Raw genomic sequence first — 22,371 nt, 5'->3', positions numbered from 1 at the left:
ACACACACACACACACACACACACACACACACACACACACGCACAACTCCCAGTTCGATGGGTTTTGTTGGAGATTGACAGTTCATAAAATCTCGATCTGGTTACTTTCAGAATGGAGGTCCTGCCAATCCAACGAATGCAGGTAACAACTGGCCACTCCGAGGCTCAAAGGGTACACTATGGGAAGGTGGTACAAGAGGCGTGGCGTTTGTTCGTGGTAACATGCTGGAGAGGACAGGCTATGTCAACAATGAGTAAGTTAAACTGATGAGGCCATATTTTCTGTTGTTTTTCATTTTGTTCGCCACTACTAAGTGTAAACAAAGATACATTGAACACATCGATGTAAATAAAGGGTCTATAGCATAGCACCGACAGTTGTACATATTTACGATAAATCTGTAAGCTCGTAACAGAATGACTCATACTATATATTTTTTTGCACATTTAAAAATAATCTGTAATGTAAACAGCGAAAGTCGCCACTTTTGTGTCCTGCTAAAACTGACTGCTGGCTCGACACGCAATGTTTTCAATTCATTTAGTCTTGCCGAATAATCAATCTGTTTAGTCTTGCCGAATAATCTGTCTTCTTTCATAGGAGCATCTTTACGAGCGTTCGCGTTCATTCAGTACAACACCTATAAACGTGATGATCTTTCCCGTGAAGTGATACATCGTATATTTACTTTACAATCATGATAAAATATCAATTGTAAAAAAACTATGTACTATGTTTGCCTGTCATTTTTTCTGTCTTCAGAATGATACACGCAGTCGACTGGTATCCGTCTTTGTTGGAGTTAGTTGGCGGAACAAGAGGTACTAATCATGTTATGATCTCATTTGGTAACAAACTAGGACTTATCCTAAATGTAGCTAAAAATCTGAAAATAAATGTTACAAGTACCCGGATGTCGGATTACATGGACTGTAACATAGCAACACTACTGAAATGATCAAAATGCCTCAATTTTTCAGCATTTCTAGATAACATTTATCAAATGCATGCGCAGTTTGGCTAATTAGCCGAATATCACACACACACACACACACACACACACACACACACACACACGTCCATGCGCGCGCCCACACGCACACACACACACAGACAGACAGACACACATTTCCTGCATTAATGCATCATATATATGGAGACATTTCAGCTAATTAGCCGAACTATTAATTCCTGCATTATAATTTCAGATCCTGATATGGATGGTTTAAATGTATGGAATACAGTATCAAGAGGTGACCCTTCACCCCGGACGGAATTCGTTTACAACATTGACGTTGTGAAAGATGCTAGATCTGGTGCAGCAATAAGGTACATTGTATAATAATATTTTAACTTGAATACAATATCATAAAACTATAAAGCCGGCAATAAGATCGTTTTTAAAATGAATTCAAAAAATTATGTCACGGTTGTCATGAGTATTATGACATCATTACTATTTTACAAACAATGTGTTACTGTACATTTAGATATTATTCCACAGTGCAGATCTTGTTTTAGCCTAGGCCAAATACGAGTAACATAAGGGGCCTTGTCCCATTGAGTCGAAGGCAAGTCGTGGCAATATCCTTAGGTCACTCATATTTTCCGATTTAATTATTTTATATTTTCCGGTATAATTAGTGGAAATTAGGAAAATAATAGCAATTTTCAAAAAAAAAATTTCGACCTTCCATTAATTATGCCCAGAGATAATTCACTCGCAAAATACTAGTGACATAAGGGGCTTTGTCGCTACGAATCAAAGACTGGACATAAGTAATAGTCTACAAAACCGGGAACAATAATAGCAATTTTCAACTTTCAATTTTCAAGTTTTAACTGATACAGTGATAGTGTGTACCACAGAACCTATGATGTAGACGCACATTGTCATGACGTAGAATGGCTAGCTACAGTGTATAAATATATGTGCCATATGATCAGCTACCTGTTGGAGAATGTCGTGCAATCGAAACCAGCTAGATTGGACAGGCAATGTATATATATATGGCATATTGGCATGTAATGGTATTCCAATGTACATAAACTTCATAATGAGTTTCAAGTTCATACATCACAATGCAATATACACAATTAACAATAAACTGATTTGTGTTATGTCTATAGAATGGGTGATTACAAACTGATCTCTGGAAAACCAGGACATCCAGGTAACCAGTCACATTCTGTGTTCACTTAAAGTTTATCTTGTAAATGTAATAACCAAATGTATAACTATGTTATGCCTTTATCTATTCATGGAAATTTGCCAATACACCAAGGTTTGGTATAACATGTTTTACATTACATCATGCACCACTATAGTTTACCAGCTGTCTATATTGACACCAATATTAGCCAGGTTTTGTTGACATTATCTTTGTATGTGAATAAAACAGATGTCGCCAGTATTAGTCATTTAGTCAATGATGTATGATTTAGACTATGTGACAATTGTGGGATTTGTTTTAGATTTAGTGTAAAGTACGTCACCGAGTATATTTGACTTTTTTTTTAACTTGAACATAAGTCTACATACATACATACATAAATACATACATACATACATACATACATACACACATACATACATACATACATACATACATACATACATACATACATACATACACATATACATACATACATACATACATACATACATACATACATACATACATACACATATACATACATACATACATACATACATACATACATACATACATACATACATACACATATACATACATACATACATACATACATACATACATACATACATACACATATACATACATACATACATACATACATACATACATACATACACACACACACACACACACACACACACACACACGCATACCTGATTTTAAAGAGACGTTTTTCTTATTCTGTAACTAATTATTTGAATTTATTATATTATTTTCAGCTATTAAGTAATGCAACTGATGTGATTAATATTGTGTAATCTTAAAATTCCAGATGGCTGGATTCCAGTACCAGAGATTGATGGAGTATGGGAAGAGCATGTTCTAATGGATGAATACGAAGAAATGATTGAACTTGGAGTTGCTCCTAAAAATCCAACTTATTTGTACAATATCAAAGGTTAGTATTAAGGCTGTCCAACTTGTACAAATGATGTTGTACAAACACATGCTAATTATATTGTCGGTAAAATATACTTCTACAAGCTGTAATTACATGGGATGCTCCTATTCTAAAATATTCAACTTAAATGTTCATTCAAGTTCAGCTGAGAATAGTACTCTTCTATTCTATTTTATTTTATTTTATTCTATTCTATTCTATTCTGTTCTATTCTATTATATTCTATTCCATTCCATTCAGTTCTACCTAATCTAATCTCCTGTAATCTAATCTAATCTAATCTGATCTAAATGCTATACAGTGTCGTTTTTGTACTTATATGGGAGTTATTTGTTTTTGTTTAAAGACGACCCGACCGAACATCATGATCTTTCTAAACATATGCCAGGAAAAGTGTCTGAGATGATGGCAAGGCTTAAAGAACTTAAGAAGAAATTGGTCCCTGCGATACACCCGAAAGAAGAACCAGATAAAGCTGATCCAAGTAAATTTGGCAATGTGTGGTCACCTGGTTGGTGTTAGAGCACGTACTAACCTGTATTTAGTCTTAATTAGATGTCCAGCAGTACTGTATATTTTTAGCAAAAATTACTCATGGCTGATTGCACAAATATCATTCCAAATCGACTTAGAACAAGAACATTCTGATTTATGCAGTGGTGTAGAATCTTTTCCCATAGGGATGTTGACATTTACATTAGTGGCTGGAACAAAGCATGATTGGCTATACTGACCTTAATATTTTCAACAATTTTATAATTATAGGAAAACAACTGCCCACATTTGCCATTGCTATGGCTGTTGTTTTGGTGCGGGGGATTTTTACAGAATGAATTGTCACGTACAATTTGCAACTGATTTAACTTGACTCTCCAAACTACTGTATATTTTATTTAGTTTTGTACTTCACCGACTTTTGAATATTAATGAAGACAAATAATCATATCATTAGCTACAAATACACGTGCCCAGGAAGTGGTTCAAACATACATCAGTCAACACTCATGCTTCAACGTAGTTTATACTTCTGCATGGTAAACATGTATGTTGGTACTACTACATATCGAAAAAAACATAATCTAGCACATTTGGCATAAATGAAGTATGATTCAATTCAAGAGTATTTGATTTATTGTGATATTGTTCATTTTAGTGTAATTTTTAATCTGCATGCTATAAAACCCATATAGTCATGTTTTCATAATCACAGTATCATTGTGTCAATATTTGTAAGAACCAGCTTGATTATTTTTGTGTGTGACAAAACATGTAATAAGTTTGAAAAATTCAACATTTGTACATTTTGACCTTTTTTATTGTCATTTTGTAGTTAAGCATTCATTGGTATTGCTCTTTGTATTTTATCGTTAAAGCAATAAATATATTACTTTGAAATTATCTTGAAGGTATACTTTGCATAAATAATTACATTTTCCAGCTTTAGCTTACTAACGTTCTCGAGTGTAAATTTCTATTCTAGTCACTTGATGTCCCACTTCTTTTCCTTTTAGTTACCACAATGGTATAGTAATGGCTCCCAAGTCTTCTAACATTTAGTAATATTTCTTAGTTAATGATTGTCAGAGAGAAATCTTTGCAAAATCGACTCGTTCAAATTTAGCACCCATTCCTCTTTTTTTCTGTTTTATGTAAATCAGTTCACATTTCATTAGCAGCATGCCCATCGAAATCAGTTTTTAATACACCCGAACAACCATAAGGTGACAGACATTATATCGATGTTATGGGCGGAGAGGTGATGGTGCGGGCATGGCGTTGGGGTTTTATGCTTGCCTGATAACTTATCGACAATCTTTCAGTGTAATATAATTCATTCAGAATCCCCTAGTTCATTTCAAATAACATTTACGCCGTGTTCTTTCATTTTACAAAATAATTCCTGACTGACATATTGTTTTCATATGTATGTGATTATTATGTCCAAGTACATCTCAAATCGTACTACAGCGCTGAAATGCAAAAAGAAAAAATACAGAACACTCACTATTTGCGGTGAATAAGCAAGTTTTATTTAAAAAAACAAACAAACAACAAACAAACAACAAAACAGTAATTGTTCAGCAAGTAAACAAATCTATACTACGTCATTTGTTGGAATTGGTACAATTGATTTACTATCCGTCACAAAATGGCTGACAATGTTATATCTTTGTTTAGTAAAACGGTCTTTAATGCAGCAAAGTGACGATAAACCTGATTTACAAAGTAGGTTGCGGCAAAATATTTTAAAAGGGTTATAGATATAAAATCTCTACTGGTCTGTTGGAAGATGGTGTCCATTTGTCTTTTAAGCACTATTTCTTATTTTTTGTTCGTCTAAAGCGTCTGAGGAAATCGTTAAAAAGAAAACAATTCCATAATGATGTGATAAACGGTTGATTATTATATCTTAAAACGTTTAAAAAATGTCTCAAAGTTAATATTATACAAATAAAAAAGTTGAGATAACACAGATGGGAGTGGGAATTCAAAATACAAAAACAACTGGATAAGTAGACGTACAAAATGTAAAAGAGAATACTGGAGGTCAAAATTTAATATCTCGTTTGAAAATGTTATTCTAATCTTAACCTGTTTGTGTACAAATGAAGTAAATGGCATGGACATATTAAACCTCTGCTTCTTTTGTTTAATTATGTAACCGAATCACATTACACGTGAGTGCAAGTGTGTCATACTCGGGGTATTTGAACCCGTGTTTGCAGTGTTCTCTGCAACCGTACTTTAACGAGCACAGCGAGTGAAAGTGCAACAGAAAACACTACAAACACGGGTGCAAATACCCCTGACTACCCACACCACTCGACCTCACGTGGCATGGTATTCTGTTATTATTACATATGCTTATCTGAAATGCAATTTTCAATATAAAATCGTGAAAATCTGACATCGCGATGACTTGATTTTTTTCTCCATTTGCATATTTGCATGGAGGTATGCAATAATGTTTTCGGTATTGTACTGCAATGAAAAAAATACCACTAAGTATACACTATAACATTCTACAAGTTCTAAATACTGACATGCAGTATGCCATGAACTATTTGAGTGTATTTGTAAACTATCGCAAGATTCGCTACTTCAGTAAACGTCCTGGCTAGCACCATCCGGGTGACCACACGTATCCGAATTTTCTCGGGTCAGCCTTGTGAGGGACCTGTGGAGGATAGATCGCAGGGACCATCTTCTTCCGGTATTCATTCAGTCTTTTATTTAATTCATCAACTTTATCCGGCATCTTGTCGGCCAAGTCGTGGTGTTCGGTTGGGTCATCTACAAAATATAGACATGCATATCATTAGCATCACAACACGAAAGAGTACAAGGCGTCTTATACAGGTGTGTGAAATGATGAACGATTCATGCAGATGATAAAAAGTATCGTTTTAAGCTATTTATTTTGACACCAACAATATAGGGATAAGGTAATTTATTTCGGCCCAAGATAAAGTTAGAAGTGCCAAAAACGCCAGGCTCCATACTATAATTTTAAGTTTGATTTGAAAATGCTACTTCAGTTGTCAACAATATATCTTGGTACTGCGCATAAAACATAGCTTTCTCATTATGAATTATAAAATACTAGTCGTCATAAAAGCCTTTGATGTTTTTAAGAACTATCAACATATGGAGCACGAAACCAAGATTATTAATAAACATTAAGGTACCTTTAATATTGAACAAATATTTTTTCTTGGAATTTTCAAATCCAAACTCTCGTCCTTCTTCATATTCATCCATTAGAACATGTTCTTCCCACACTCCCTCGATTTGTGGTACTGGTACCCATCCGTCTATCAAAAAGAATGATTAAAATAAAATTAAGGTAAATTAAATTGTAATAAGTTTGTGTGATAAATTATTCCTGACATATATATTTAGAAGAATACTGAGTGCACACCACCTCTCTCTATAAGACATCGTGGATACATATAACTCCCTGAATATGGGCATGTGAACTATAGAAATGCCGTGTGTGTGCACGTATGTATGTATGTATGTATGTATGTATGTATGTATGTATGTATGTATGTATGTGTGTGTGTGTGTGTGTGTGTGTGTGTGTATGTATGTATGTATGTATGTATGTATGTATGTATGTATGTCTGGATGTATGTATGTATGTATGTAAATGTGCGTGTATGTTTATGTGCGTGCGTGTGAACTATCCATGCCAGTTGTTTATTTAGCACCATATTTCAGGCCCTATCTCTTGCAGTTAATTCATGCAAACAATAATTCCTAAATTACCTGGAGTGCCTGGCTTTCCGACGATTAGTTTGAAGTCACCAACCCTATAATAAAATAAGGCACACATACACTACTCAGTTATTACGTAAAAATCTACATTTTACACATCTATTAAAACCTAGTCAATGTTGGTACAACGTTGCCTTCAATAACTTTCGGAAAGCGAAATCTTATATCGCAGATTCGTATTTAGGGTATTTCATTATCGAAAACATTACGTACGATACATCACTTTACTTTATGCATTTTAAGTGTGACTATTAAATCAGTTATTTACCATTTTCAATATTTCGAACATGCTACATCCGTGGAAAGTATCTATTTAATATCATATCCAACCACAACTGCACGTGACTAGTGCACAATCAAAATCACCCCTACCTAATTGCTGCACTTGGAGATCTCGGGCTTTTTAGTTCATCTATGTTGTACACGAACTCCGTCCGAGGTGAAGGGTCACCCCTGACTATAGCATTCCATACATTGATACCATCCATGTCAGGATCTGAAATTATATTTTTACAATATCATAAGATATACTTCCTTTATTGTTCAAAATTAAATCTTTGATAATAATTGTAATTATTTCCCTATAAGTTGACGTATGACACCGAACTCTCTCTCTCTCTCTCTCTCTCTCTCTCTCTCTCTCTCTCTCTCTCTCTCTCACACTCTCTCTCTCTCTCTCTCTCTCTCTCTCTCTCGTCTTTCATGAGAAAGTAAAGCAGTGACAAGGTTACCTCTTTTCCCGCCAACCAATTCCAATAAAGAGGGATACCAATCTACGGCATGTATCATTCTGCAAACGAATTCGGATATTATAAAAAATAAATATTCAATAATCGCACATAATTTTTGGTAGTTACAATAATCACAGGAACTGGGAAAACGTCAGTTCCAGTTATCGCGAATTAGCTTACATTGATGAAATCAAAACTTTTTCTGATCTAGTCTAGCTTCTTCTCGATAGCGGATTTCGACAGACATCTGTAGAACGTTTGTAGTATGTTAGTCGATTGCCGTCAGCGCAAAGTTCTAGGCTACATCAAAGCAGAAGATGGCGGTTTATGATTTTCCAAGATAAAAATGGGTTACTAGCAAATAAAATATAAATCGATATAAAAGTGGCGATCACATTCAACTAAGTTTACATTTCGTTCTTTTTACATATTTATCAGATCCAATCAGAACCATGAATTTATGCATTTCATCGCGCCGACGGATATGACGTCACAAGTTTTACTTACTCGTTGTTAACGTAGCCTTTCCTCTCTAAAATGTTACCATGTACGAACGCCACACCTCTCGTACCTCCTTCCCATAAAGTCGCCTTTGAACCTCTGAGAGGCAAATTGTTACCGGCATTTCGGGGAGTGGCAGGTCCTCCATTCTGAAATCCAAAAATCAAGGACAGGTGTTGAAAATGTCTACTAAAATTAAAACGTACACATTGCTTTCCATTCCGAGTTTAGACGCCATTTTGAATTGGACTGATGGGGTGGGGGTGGGAGGTGGTACAGGTATATGTTTCAATTGAGTGAAATTACAATATGCAGTAGTTCTAAAAAAATAGGGTAAGACGGGCAGAAATATGGGAAAATGTTGTATTCTGTAGAATTCAAATGTTTAGGCGATATCATTTAATTTACTACGTACATCAGTTGTTACAATAAACAGTGTATTTTCCCATAGTCCATGATTCTGCAGTGACGTCACCAACTCACTGACCGCATCATCTAAGGCAGTTATCATTCCTGTAAAGACAAAAAAAAAGCAAACAAAAACAGAATATTGTGTTGTTAGTAAATTGACTATTTACACATTTTTTCTGCATTCAGTATAGTTTTACACAACTATAAAACGTATATTTGGAAACTGATTTTTTTTTTGTGACTTGGATACAATTCATCGTTCATATTCCATTATCAACCTTATCAATATTGCATTGACTGAACCTTTAATCTCATTGACTGTATTCAACATGCAAATTTCCATATTATTGTGTTTTTGGGAGAGAGAAAGACAGAAACAGATCCAGGCGTGTAAAATTCAGATAGACGGAGAGTGACGAAACAGAGACAGAGACAAACACAAACACAAACACAAAGACAAGGCAGTAGGGCACAGAGATAGAGAGACACAGACAGAGAGACAGACGTATGTATATATACATGCACACACAAGTAGGCAGACAGAAACAGCTAGCCATCCAGACGGGCAAACCGTTGACAGACAGATAGACAGACAGACATACATACATACATACATACATACATACATACATACATACATACATACATACAGACATACAGACAGACAGACAGACAAACAAACAGATAAGTAGGTATAGGCAGACAGATAGACTGACAAATAGACAGAGAGAAAGATAAACAAGCAAACAGAGAAAGGCAAGCGGGAGAGGAGGGTCAACAAAGGTCACTGACCTGATTTAATACGTCTATTCTGATCATGTATGTTCGGATACATGTCAAGATATTTCTGTGGAACCTGTAATTAGAACACAGTTAATATATTAGTTTATATTATGGATATTACCACATCAATTAGAAAGACTTTTCCCTGTAAATTAAATGGAAACATGGAAACTAAACAAATTATACGACCATATACAACTGACATACAAAGTGGTACACCCAACTCAATATAAACATAAAAGAACTCTGATCTTGAATGGTATTAAATTATAACTAATATTAATATCTCATAGAATATCAACAATTATTCATAAATTACTTATAAATTACACTAATATTTTTGTCTTTTAAGTAACCGATTTTAGGGAGTAAATCTTTTAGAAATAAAATTGTATGAAAATTATCATCATTTCGTATTAGCATGCATTACTAAAGGAGTTTTTGACCTTGACCATGTCAAATGACAAACCCACGTATCACGTGACTTACCGCTATTGGACCATGCACACTTTGGAATGGAAAGTACAGGTACATAGGGTTACTTTTGTTGTGTTTAGAAATGTATTCTTCGGCCTTGCTGGCAAACAGATACTAAATGCAATAAAAAAGAGAGCAAAGATTACACGCATATACAATATGTAAACATAACATAATATCTGACATCTTGTAGCATAAGTGGTACCCAAATGTACATCGAACTTCATCCAACTGCAAAATATAATGTTCAACATGACTGTTTACATTTTAATGAATCATTGTGATGGCGGCCCGGTCCTCTGATTATATCAGAACATCTTGGTCTGAAAGACGTGTCCAACATCCTTACCATTGCCACTCACAATTGCCCTGCTAACTAACTCGAGACTTGCACAGTTATTCTGTTAATATTCATAGATTCGTCGCGTAAACACAACATTATAATGCATTGATACTAGTCGAAGCCTTGTCAAATCGAGACAAACGGACATACAGACAAACGGACATACATACATACATACATACATACATACATACATACATACATACATACATAGATACAGACAGACAGATTGATGGATATATAGATAGACAGATAGATACATATATATATATATATATATATATATATATATATATATATATATATATATAGATAGATGCATATATATATAGTTGATTGAAATCAATTTAAGTCGGAAATTAATGATGATGTTACTCACTGAAGAGTATATACCATTTTCATTAAAATCCCCTGTCATGTCTTCTCTAAGGTCAAGATAGCCACCTACAGACAATCAAACAAAAGAAGTCATTGATTTTTAACACAAAAAGATGTATCTATGCATAGATATAGATAAACATTAGATATACACTTGCTAGATTTATGTTAAGAGATACCAGAGATACGATTTCAGGATAATATTTACATTTCTTTCCAAACATCTTGGACACAGCAGAGGTAAATCTGTTCTCTTAATCCATGCTTAATTCACATATTTACTTTTTCGATGAGAATGGCTCGATGTGGTGTTAATGATTTGACATATAAAACCTATAAGTACTTACCTATAGAATGGTTATAGTAGGCCTCCTCAGTATTGTAGAATCCATAGAAATGATCAAAACCACGTGCATTTGGAGTATACGCGTATTTACAATACCCTAAATGCCATCTATGAAAAACAAAATCATGTCAGATATAAATTAATTACGATCATAGTGACTATGACTTCGTCAATGTAAATTGATTGATTATTTGATTGATTGAAAAACCAACCGACCGACCGACTGATTGATTGATTGGTTGGTTGATTGATTGATTGATTGATTGATTGATTGATTGATTGATTGATTGATTGATTGATTAATCTTAAGATTCTTCCAACTGTTGACTGTTTACTAGACCAAGTTAGCTCATGACAAGGGAAAGATTGAACATTGTCACGTTCGGAGAGTATTGCAACCAATGCTAATGAACCAAACATCAAATAAGTTCAAACGTTACCTATACATGAATTACAGTGACACTTCCCGATTGAACATTAAAACATATAAAGCATTATCTACAACAAAATCATGAAAAGATATTCGGTACAGACAGCTTATTTTACCTTGTCGTGGGATTTATATTAATTAAATGAAGTGTACACACCTCACCTGTATGAAAATGTCAGTTGGGCGAGCAAATAGAATGTATCAATATGTTGATGTCTTTTGGCATTTATTTACTTACTTTCCAATCATGTATGTTGTGTATCCGTGTTCCTTTAATCTCTGTGGTAACAATGTGAAATTCAACGGCAAACCAGCTGGCTCTGCCCGATCTAAGGTTTTATGCTAAAAACAAAAGAATCGCATAGTCATAACTTTTGAACATGAAAAATATAACGTTAATTCATGCTTAGCATGTGATTGTGATTATATGACATTATAGTTCACACCAGGGAACATAAAGTGCATATGCGCTAAGAGAAAACCCTCCATTTCAGTATGTATGGCAATTGCTTGGTTGTGTGTGTGCAACAGTGGAAGGTATTTTCACAAAAAGAAATATAACAACCCATGTTTGTGTATATATTAAAGATGGTGCTTCGAGTACCTGTACATGTGTCAAAAGGTTCATGAATCCAAACGATTGCAATCCATGATTTGACCACATTATTTATATGTTGGATAACTGTGAGATTACGTCATCATTTCACTTACCTGAAGACCAACTCGAAATGGAAAATAACCCGTCATAAAGGCAGCACGTGTTCTGAAATAAAAACAGTGACGTTGATACTAACTCACACATAGCACACATCAAAACTGACTACATTGTCGGACGTCGCCTGACCTAGCTCTTCTGTTGCCTACGTAGCATACACTACCATTCCAGTAAAAAGGGCATTGCCTTACCAACGAAGATGAAGAGCAGATGTTTACATCTCTAGTACCGAACATATCCTATTCTACAATATTCACAATCTTCATTTTTATTACATAACATCAATTCACCTTACTCTAGATAAAATACCCTTATCTCACTTTAGATATACGCAAAACAGAAACAGAAACAGGTACGAAATTAGAATGTTGACTCACGGAGTGCACAGCGGTTGGACGTAGGACTGGTTCAGGATGACGCCCTCGCTGGCCAACTTATCTAAGGTCGGCGTCATGATGTCAGGGTTATTGTAACCGATGTCATTCCAGCCTTGAAACAGTTCAAAGAGATAGGAAACGTGTTTGCATAGGGTAATAAAAACTCACAGACACATAGAGTACCAAGAATTCCGTCAATAGTTGAATCGTATGGTGATATTTACATTGGCAAATTCAAATAATTCATGTATATTATGTATGTACATGGCTATACAATAGCAAAGTCACATATATCGGTTCTATATTGAGAATATTTTTTTATGTGACGAATTTCCTCGTGGAATTATCCAGGCCAATTTTGATATCAGAAATACATAATTTGTACCTTTACAATGTTATGGAAGTCGGTTTATTAATGCATTATTATAAGCTTTCAAACTGACATAGTCATGATCTTCACCACTACCTACAGTACACTATTGTTGCGTTTACAATGAATTAAATCGAATGAAAACATTGAATTAAAGCATAATTTGTATCATCGTATTTTTGAAATCATCGGGTTGTGTGGAACCTTGCATCTAAACTCGTCAAACGGCAATAAAGTCAGTCCCTGCAAATTTGCCATTTTTGTAATTGACCGTATCGAGTTAAAGGCAGCATTTACTTTAACAAAGAACCAGAGGTTATTGACTTATAGTGACATTATTTCTATGGCTTACCTAAATCGTCGATTGCAACAAATACGATGTGTGGCTTCTGGACACCTTGATCGTAGACTAGCGGCTCACCGTCTACACTCACCGCTAGGATCAGAACCAGCGTACCGAGGAACACCGTGGATTGCATGTCGACGCACTCAAGCAAAGAAACACTGCAACGTTACTCGATGTAGATAGACCCGCTCTATTGAAAGGCAGACTTGTTTATGATAAAAACCCATCTGTGCAGGGGAGTATATATTTACAATCGTCTTTGGTACCTGAACAATATATATAATACAAGGGTCATGGAACATAAAAGGCCAGCCGTGCCTTAATAGTCATGTGACCAGACACATGTGACTCATGCTCGGGCATCACATGTTGTTATTGTTCATTTCTATACTAGATCAGTTGATAGAATTGTCTTGTCACAGAAAAACGATTTCAATGAACCCTTGTTAGTTTTGTGAATATTTGAAGGTATAGGTATTTTACAGTAGGAATGTTATTCAAATTATATTGTATGTGATATTAACTCGCGCTGTCTACCTTTTCAAAGTTTTCGCTAGACATATTAATACAGACGACGTCCACTATTGCTTAGTATTGAAGCACTGACAGCAACATCACGAGTTAAATCCCATGAATTCATTCTGCCATGAAGCACCGAATTCAGAAGTTTTTCATTCGCCAATTTATATTCCAGATAGCAAACTCGAGAAGAGACACTTTTATTGCCATGGCAACAGGTGCATCTGTAAATAGTAGTAAGCCTGCACCAAGAACTTGTGCCTGTTCATGCATTTCACTGATTATATTTTCAATACCTGTCACACCAAAATAATTGACATCCGTTGACACGTTTACGAAAGTGCATTATATCCATATGGAGATCACTTTTTGCAAAGCGCTCGATGTAACTTCATATATATGAACTGTCCCTGCGAATTCAAACAAACATAAATATGCAAATTAGAGGGTGTTTGATAATGATCGCAATTTCCTAAAATTTACTTTGAAATGAAATTGGTTGCATCATGCAGAGTAGACATAATCAAGTGACTTTCACGTGTCTATTAATCACTGTTATTGTACAGTGAGTTTGACGACACGGTATACAAAGAAATAAACAAACGTTGACCAATACAATTGAATGTTTCTTCCTTTCATTGTCCACTGTGGGATTGATGACAAAATTACCGGTCGTCAGAATTTCAACGGCTATACATTACTTTGAGGTCACATAATGTCAAAGTTCAATGTGGGAATATGTTACTTACGCGCGCATACACTATAAAGTACAACCGGAATGCAGCGTAATTAGGGACTGGACACAAATGTACAACAAAGGACTGGGATGGTGTTTTAAGGGGTGCGTGGATGGTTAGAAGAATCACCATTTTACATACAAGTGTGGGAAGGAGTCACTATTTTTATGGCATGATATTTTTGATCACATATATTCAACGAGAGAGTAGGGCAGGGTTCAGTAATTTGTGCGCAAGGTTATGGGGGCGCGATAAACTTTTTTCCACGCACTGTACTTCTGAAAAACACCCCCTTGCAATTGTTATTTGTGTCCAGTCCCTTAATGTCAAAGTTTAAATGCGAGCATATTTTCCTCTTATGTGTAAATCTTTACAATCGACATACAGTGTACTTTAGTGTACATCATTACATGCTTAGGAGATTAGGATTTGATGTCACGTGACTGCTAACCATTGACCTTAGGTAAAATTGACTTCAGTCAACGTTAATTGCAGTAACGTAATCCAAAAGTCATTATTGTGCTAATGAAGACTTACATCCTCGCCAAATTACTCAAATTCACAAAATATTCTATTTTGTATAATATTTGTGCTGAGGAGTTGTCAAATAATAAGAAATAATATCACGTAAAAATGTCCCATTTGCAATAAATGTGTGGCCGAAAACACGAAGGCAAGGTAGATGTACATGGCATGTCTCGTAAAATTGTGCATGTTTACGAGACAAAAAATTCATCCCAAAGTCGATAGGTTACTTGTTGACGTAACGTTTATATTTGTAATCATAAAGGGTAGAACTCTAGAGGGAGGCATGCTGGCTACCAAGCAGTTTAATTTTAGTTCATCTATATAAAACTAAGTTCACCCTATTTGTTGACAACCAGGCCCCGATACTAGGCTACCTGATACAACATGCTAAGCTTTGCTTCCAAGTCCCTGGGATATAAGAAAAGCATGTTGACAGCACATAATGAAGGAATGTTGTGATAGCAAATAGACAGGCCACCAATTTACCGGTAAAATAGTATTTAAGTTGATAGAAATAAAACGCGCCTAGACCCATACGTACACAGAGATTGAGATTGTGGGAAATAACTGCCATCATCACGTAGAGGGCGCGAGTCATTCGCATTGGAGAAGAATTAAAAGGGACTGTGACAATTTTACATTGACTCATTGTATTATCTAACTTTGTGTGTTATTTTATGATTTTGACATCCCATTGCTGCCACAGCAAAATGCCAACCAAATCTGTGTTTTCAGGTTGAACATTCCCAAAAATATTAAACCAATCGTTATGGCATTCAGAACTGTCGACCACAGCACTGGTGACTATCCGAGAAGCACGGTGGAATCCTACCATCATCCGATGATTAACAGAAACTACACGAATATATATCAAAGCAGATATTGCATTGTATTGATGAACTGACCAATCCTGCCACAGTTCAATTATGGGGACGACTATGTCAATTAACTTTAACGGCTTTGATCACCTTTAATCAAAGATGTAGTGGTAAAGTGTCTAAGCTGCTGCTTGACACATCAACGCAGAGATGGAATACCAGCAAGTGATGATATCATGGCTAGTCTGAGCCCTACAGAGCAGATACTCATGAAATACTTCACAAGAATTTAAACCAGAGGGAAAAAGGGAGGCAAAGTATCACTTCTCCTAACACCAACATACTACAAAAGTATAAAGTTACTGGACCTGGTAGAGTAAACGACACAGCGTTGGAGTCACCGACAACCCATATTTCTTCGCTAATCCCAATGCAATGGTTTGCAGCACCAATATTATTGAGGTACAGATTGCCTGAGCTCATGTGTCAATGAATGTGGGGCATCTAACCCTGAAGCACTGAGATCAACACGAATGAGAAATCATGTCACGACCATGTGCCAAATCCTGAACTTAAATAGTAATGAGCTTGATAACTTTGCCAAATTCCTGGGTCACAACATACCAACCCATCTCGACATTTATAGACAACAGGAGAGTATAGCACAGGCTGTACAAATTAGCAAATTGTTTACTAGCAATGGAAAGTGGTACAAACAGCAAATATAAAGGAAAGAGCCTTGGGGAAATAGACAATAAACAGTAAATGGACGATGACGAGATGGGCGAAGATCGACAGGAAAGAGCTGTGAACGTCTTGAAGGAACACCTTGACAATATTGTTAACCACTACACGGTCGCGTATCACATCATTTACTTGGTGTAAGAATATGGTATCTTGCTATGCTATTACTTTTGGTATTGAGTATATCATATATCACATGTTTTGCTTAGGAACATTCGCAAATACATTGTACTTCGTCAGATATAGTAAAATTTCCAAGTCACAAGTACATTCATTGGATTGTCCTCGATATCTTCAGTCCATTAATTTTAATTTACTCGGTAAACGACTGCTCCTGAGGTTTAATTTGGTTCAAATCATGGGCAAAATATTTCGGGCCCCCTTTCGGACAATCAGAACTTTCATGCCCCCCCCCTTTTGAACCCTCAATTTTTTTCATGCCCCCCCCCACCCCACTGTAAATTTTGACTCCAGCCCAAGAGTTCCATTCAGGTTCGTGACAGGGATATGTTGCATGCACCTGTAAAGGCTTTACAAGTTGAAATTCAGAAGAAGAAAAAGAAAAGGACTGAGATAAATAAAGAAAAGGTGCTGTCTCAAAGTTCAGCTGGTACTATACTGTCATCAGTATCTGGCTGAGAAATGTAACAGATCCCTGATTCTCAGGTGCAGTTATCCGACTATTTTGGTATGTCAGTCAGGTGCTGGGAGGCGGAGACTTGGTCACGTGAGTCTGGTAACCATGGACAACCACTGCTCCAGTCCAAGGCATGCATGCAGTGAACAGCGTATTTCTGGTGCTCGTGAACTAATCTCAATTGCTTACCTCTATTTTCCTTCTATTTCGGTTAAAACCGATTTCTTCCATTGTAGAAATATTTCCCTATACACCTCTGTGAGGTAGATTTTTTTTATCGAGTTAATCCAGGGTTTTTCCTTTTCCCCTGCACGTTTGGTGTGGCAACCAGTGCATTCTGTAGACGCATTTTACATGTGTTTGTTCTGTTCTCGCACACAATCTAAACGAACGGCCGTAACGATCTATTCACGGTTATCGGAGGCAAGGTTGCACTATATACCGTTTACATTGGTTTTCTTGGGCATTGTGGTGTAGTATTTTATACAATTTTCATCTTCAGGCGAGACTTCAAGGCGAGTGTTTTCCAGCAAACGATGGGATTTAAAATTGGGTCGCCCTTTGCCCTTGTTCTGAAAAATCGCGAAAGTGCAAGTTTTGCAACATTGTTATAACTTTGTGCCAGTGATCCATTGTTCTGTTGTTGTTCTATATATAGTCTTGTTACTAGGCAGACATTGAGTGCAGATGTTGTCTGAAATGGAAATATTTGGTGATAGTGAAGAATCTTTTCCGCAGGCCGATAAGGCAGCTGGTAAGAATAAATTATCTGTTACAGATAAGAATTCTGTTCAAACTGAGGGTCTCGGTCATGATCAACGTGTCCTTTGTATTTGTTTCCCCTGATGCACGTCTTAGTCGCGTGAGATCTTGAAAGATAGTGTGCCCATGCGCGGAAAACGTCATTTAAAATTTCACGCGGGGTTTCGCGTGATTAGGTATTTGGAATATAGATTCTCATGACGTATTGCTAGTGTTCTCAATCCTTTCCCGCCACCACATTACCTTATATGGAAAGGTCACGCTCGTGAACAGGGAACACCCTGACGTCTGAAATCAAAGCTCTTATTTATGAATGAACTGCAATGGCTGGCCCGCTTGGGAGTCCTTACGTTGTCGATCAGCGAGTGATCGAAGATTCTTGTTGCTTTGATCAGATAATTTTGGTGATATATAATAATCAGCCAATTTTAAAGATCTTAATAAAATATTTTTTTTTAATTTTAATGGAAACGAAAATAGTTTTCTGTGTTTGTTTATTGTGTTCAGAGTGATTGTGATTGTGAGTACAGGCATAACGTTCAAATATTGCTACAAATTAGTAAATTTCAAAATCGTTTCTCATATCGAGATTTTCAACTACTCCGGCTCCTTTGTGAGCAGCCGTTTCAAAATGTCAACACCCTCGGGACTAGACTTCTGATTTCTATACAAATGTCATTATTTTGCATTGCAGGTTTTGTTTTGCGAATTTAAATAGCAAAACGTGTCGAAAGTATTACGTCAAGGATTATTTAGGTGACATTCTGAATGTGTTTAATTTAAATGTTGCTACTAACATAGAAGGAGTGCACCCGTCAATCCGGGCCGTCAATATTTTGTGACAAATGTAAGAAGAAACTTTTGCATGGAAAGGCTGTAATGTTGTATGGAAAAACATACATAGTTAATGAAAAATTGTAGGAATTGTCAATACATTCTAGAACTGGTGACTCTACTATTTGCACAGACTTGTACAAAAAAAAGGGGAAGACTACAAAAAGTCAACCAACCAATATCAAATTAATTCCACATCAACAAGACTAAAGCCAACTCCATCCCGACCAGTATCTGCCAGTGCATCACTATCAATGACAGACACCATCAGATTGAAAAGCTCATCAATAGAATTGATTCTGAAAAGACGGAGTTTCCTTCCTTCAGCTTGTACCGAGATGAATATCCACCCAGACAATTTTTGATAACATCTCTTGAGAATTTATATGCCCGATTTGCAAAGAAGTTTTAGATGGGCCTATCCAGATTGTCTGTGGCCACATATTTTGTGGAGAGTGCCTTCGCGAATGGGTACTGCCAGCAACATCTGCTGTCATATGCCCCATTTGTCGATATGATATAAATTCCCTGACATTCATTATTAAAGTTGCCATCCCATTTGCATGTGTCTGGTAGAGAAGGTGATGAAGTACACCCTATGTCAAGATAATATCACCCTTTGTAAACTGAAACATCTACAACATTCTACATCAACGTCAGAAATAAGAAAAACCTACAGCAGTAAATGAGAATGAGACAGCATTGCATATCCTAAGGTCAATAGGTCACACTTGCTACCTTACCAAGTACCTTAGCTTTGAAGAGCATCAAATGAAAGATAGTAGATGTGAACCTCAACAAAAGTTCAGTGATACCAATTCGACAGGATCCTCCCAAACAGTTTTTATCATTGCAAGGTGATGAGCTTCCAGTTCAAGCATCTACTATCCATCTAATTGGTATTAAAAGAAACACAACTTCAAGAGTTGACATTGACATGTCTGAACGAAAAACACTTTACCGAACTGGAGGAAATAAACAACCAACTACCAAAACAGCTCTTACAAAATTGGTAGAGTACTGTCTAACAACATACCTCTAGGCGCAGGACACTCTTCCAAGCACAGGCCGCATACACATATGCATGCATTACTGGTTCACATATGGTAAAATAATGCAATTAAACAGTTATTACCTTCGCATTTTCTAGTGATAATGGTTTGCTTATTACACTAAAGGACACCACTGCTGTGGTCAAGGGGCAGAAATATATGGTGGTTTAATACACATTTGGGGGTAACAGTTTAGGCAAGATAAAGTCAATTGGAGACAAATGGGTGTGGGTGTGTAGTGGTAGACAATGTACTTGACACCTGTAATTACTACAATCTTTTTAGCATCCATATCAAGTTTGTAAGTCTACAATTTCATTTGCTAATTGACCTCATTAGAAAGGCTACAGGCTTGTAAATAAATCAATTGAAACAGTATACTTTTACACTTGATATGAATGAGTGGGGCACATAGAGAAAGTGTTTTACTTCAGTGTTAAGATTTGTAATAAATGATGTAAACTTATTCACTGATAGGATGATGCATATCTGATCCTTGTTACACACCCTTTATAATCGACAAAATTCTCTGTGCTCAAAGTATCACCCAAGGCATATGCATAATGTCAACTACAACCAATGCCATTACTCATTTGAGTCTTTATTTGATTATCAATAATTCTCCACAACATTAATAACAGAAAATCTATATCAATTTATTTGATGCCCAGCAATTTTGAAGGTTTGGTATTTCATCATCAATAAAAATTGTATTGTAACTTGCTAGAATATATATTTTTTCTATCTGGCTATAAGTTGTGTTATTAAAGGCAGTCTGGTGACAGGTGCAGAAGCAAGACATGTTGGAGACAGGCACCTAGGTTTATATGGTAGAAAATCATAAATGGAGCAATAAAAAATATAACAAAAAAATTCTAACCATGTTTGTTTTTATTGCATTCACAAGTTTGAAGTGGTGCACACAGCATAACTAACAAAAATAGCATTTTTGACAATCATTTTCATTTGAACAAATTCCTAAAACAGACACCACCCTCACCAAATAAACATGTCTACATCATAGTGAGATAGATACGCAATAAACCATCCTCTGGCAATCCAGGTACACGCATTGGCAGGTATGTATATGTTGACTTTACTGGTCAAAACCAGGGGTTATACCTTTCTCACTGGATAGTTTATTGCAATTTCATTATACCAGCATATTAACATTAGTGATGAACCTTCCGAAAAAATCTGCCAAAGGCACTGATGGGCAACTGACACAAAGATCATTTTATTTTACCACAAAATCAAGAAAACACTTCAGATCACTTAAACACTGCTGCAATCAAGCCTTCATGGAGACATCTCTATACCAACTTACACATCAAGTTTCATACAAATCTGCCGAGCAGTCTTGGTGAAGTCTTTTGACAAAAAAAGACCATGTCGGAGCCTTATTTCTTTATATTGAGCCCATTGCAATAGCATCCCGTTGGTGTGTACAAATGACGATTTGGAGTTCAAAAAATAGTAGCTGTAAAGATTAGCCCTAGAATCTGAATGTGTCAAATTATCTAGTCTAATTCTTGCAAATCTGATATGGCTTCAATCAGAACATAGAGTCGACACCAAAAGCAATAATATTGCTAGTGTGCATCTTCTATTAGCCTTCTATACAAGTGTTCCATTATACTAGAATGTATGACATGTTCAAGGAGCTTTGAGCAGATGGAAGTAAGAGATACAGGGCGATAGTTGGATGCCTTAGATCCGTCTCCTTTTTTGAACAATGGGACAACATTAGCTGACTTCCAGGCGCCTGGTACCATTCCTTGATCTAATGATGCTTGAAACATTTTGGTCAAAACTGTTGCCAGCTCTGTAGAGATTAATTTCAGTGCCCAAGGTGACAATACCATTAGTACAATAACATTTGCCGAGACCGACCCCAAGCTGGAGCTACCTACAATACGATATTAGACTAGTACATTAACATTGACTTAGACCGTACCCAGCCGGGCGCTACTTACAATACCATATAATGTCCTCTCCATCATTAATATCACTATCTTCTTCAGAATCCCAACTTCTTAGTAGATGCTGCTTGGAAAAAGAACCACTTGCAGATGACTTTGTGAGGGCATCCTCGTTTTTGACGACTACACCAGCAGAATGTGATTTTAG

At 36.1% G+C, this 22,371-nt stretch overlaps 2 protein-coding genes across 2 annotated transcripts in view; one reads left to right on the top strand and one right to left on the bottom strand.

Moving 5' to 3' along the window:
• Positions 1-4,441, top strand: part of LOC144448727 (arylsulfatase B-like) — a 9,643-nt gene extending 5,202 nt beyond the window's left edge. The window contains exons 10-15 of the mRNA XM_078139035.1: positions 112-254; positions 764-822; positions 1,210-1,330; positions 2,132-2,175; positions 2,993-3,118; positions 3,468-4,441. Of these exons, the coding sequence (XP_077995161.1) occupies positions 112-254; positions 764-822; positions 1,210-1,330; positions 2,132-2,175; positions 2,993-3,118; positions 3,468-3,643 (669 nt within the window). The 3' untranslated portion in view covers positions 3,644-4,441. The remainder of the gene's footprint in view (positions 1-111; positions 255-763; positions 823-1,209; positions 1,331-2,131; positions 2,176-2,992; positions 3,119-3,467) is intronic.
• A 696-nt stretch (positions 4,442-5,137) lies between these two features.
• LOC144448684 (arylsulfatase B-like) lies at positions 5,138-13,854 on the bottom strand. The gene is made up of 15 exons (XM_078138970.1): positions 13,617-13,854; positions 12,895-13,006; positions 12,514-12,565; positions 12,041-12,144; positions 11,374-11,480; positions 11,028-11,092; positions 10,318-10,419; positions 9,838-9,901; positions 9,050-9,147; positions 8,641-8,783; positions 8,134-8,192; positions 7,775-7,898; positions 7,394-7,437; positions 6,811-6,936; positions 5,138-6,415 (listed from the first exon to the last, which is right to left on the bottom strand). The coding sequence occupies exons 1-15, from the start codon at positions 13,741-13,743 to the stop codon at positions 6,240-6,242; spliced, it is 1,503 nt and encodes a 500-aa protein (XP_077995096.1). The 5' UTR covers positions 13,744-13,854; the 3' UTR covers positions 5,138-6,239.
• Positions 13,855-22,371: the final 8,517 nt, after the last annotated feature.

The sequence above is a fragment of the Glandiceps talaboti genome, chromosome 17, assembly GCF_964340395.1.
Source record: "Glandiceps talaboti chromosome 17, keGlaTala1.1, whole genome shotgun sequence".
NCBI classification, from domain to species: domain Eukaryota; kingdom Metazoa; phylum Hemichordata; class Enteropneusta; family Spengelidae; genus Glandiceps; species Glandiceps talaboti.
Note: the sequence above shows the minus strand (reverse complement) of the source record. Positions and strands in the feature narration are given on the sequence as shown.

Bases quoted from the DNA above. Each gene is read 5' to 3' on its own strand.
- LOC144448684 (XM_078138970.1), bottom strand. From the start codon at position 13,743: ATGCAATCCACGGTGTTCCTCGGTACGCTGGTTCTGATCCTAGCGGTG. The intron at 12,566-12,894 runs GTGAGTCAACAT...TTTTTATTTCAG, and splicing joins GTCCAACCGCTGTGCACTCC to AACACGTGCTGCCTTTATGA. The intron at 11,093-11,373 runs GTAAGTACTTAT...GATTGTCTGTAG, and splicing joins CTACTATAACCATTCTATAG to GTGGCTATCTTGACCTTAGA.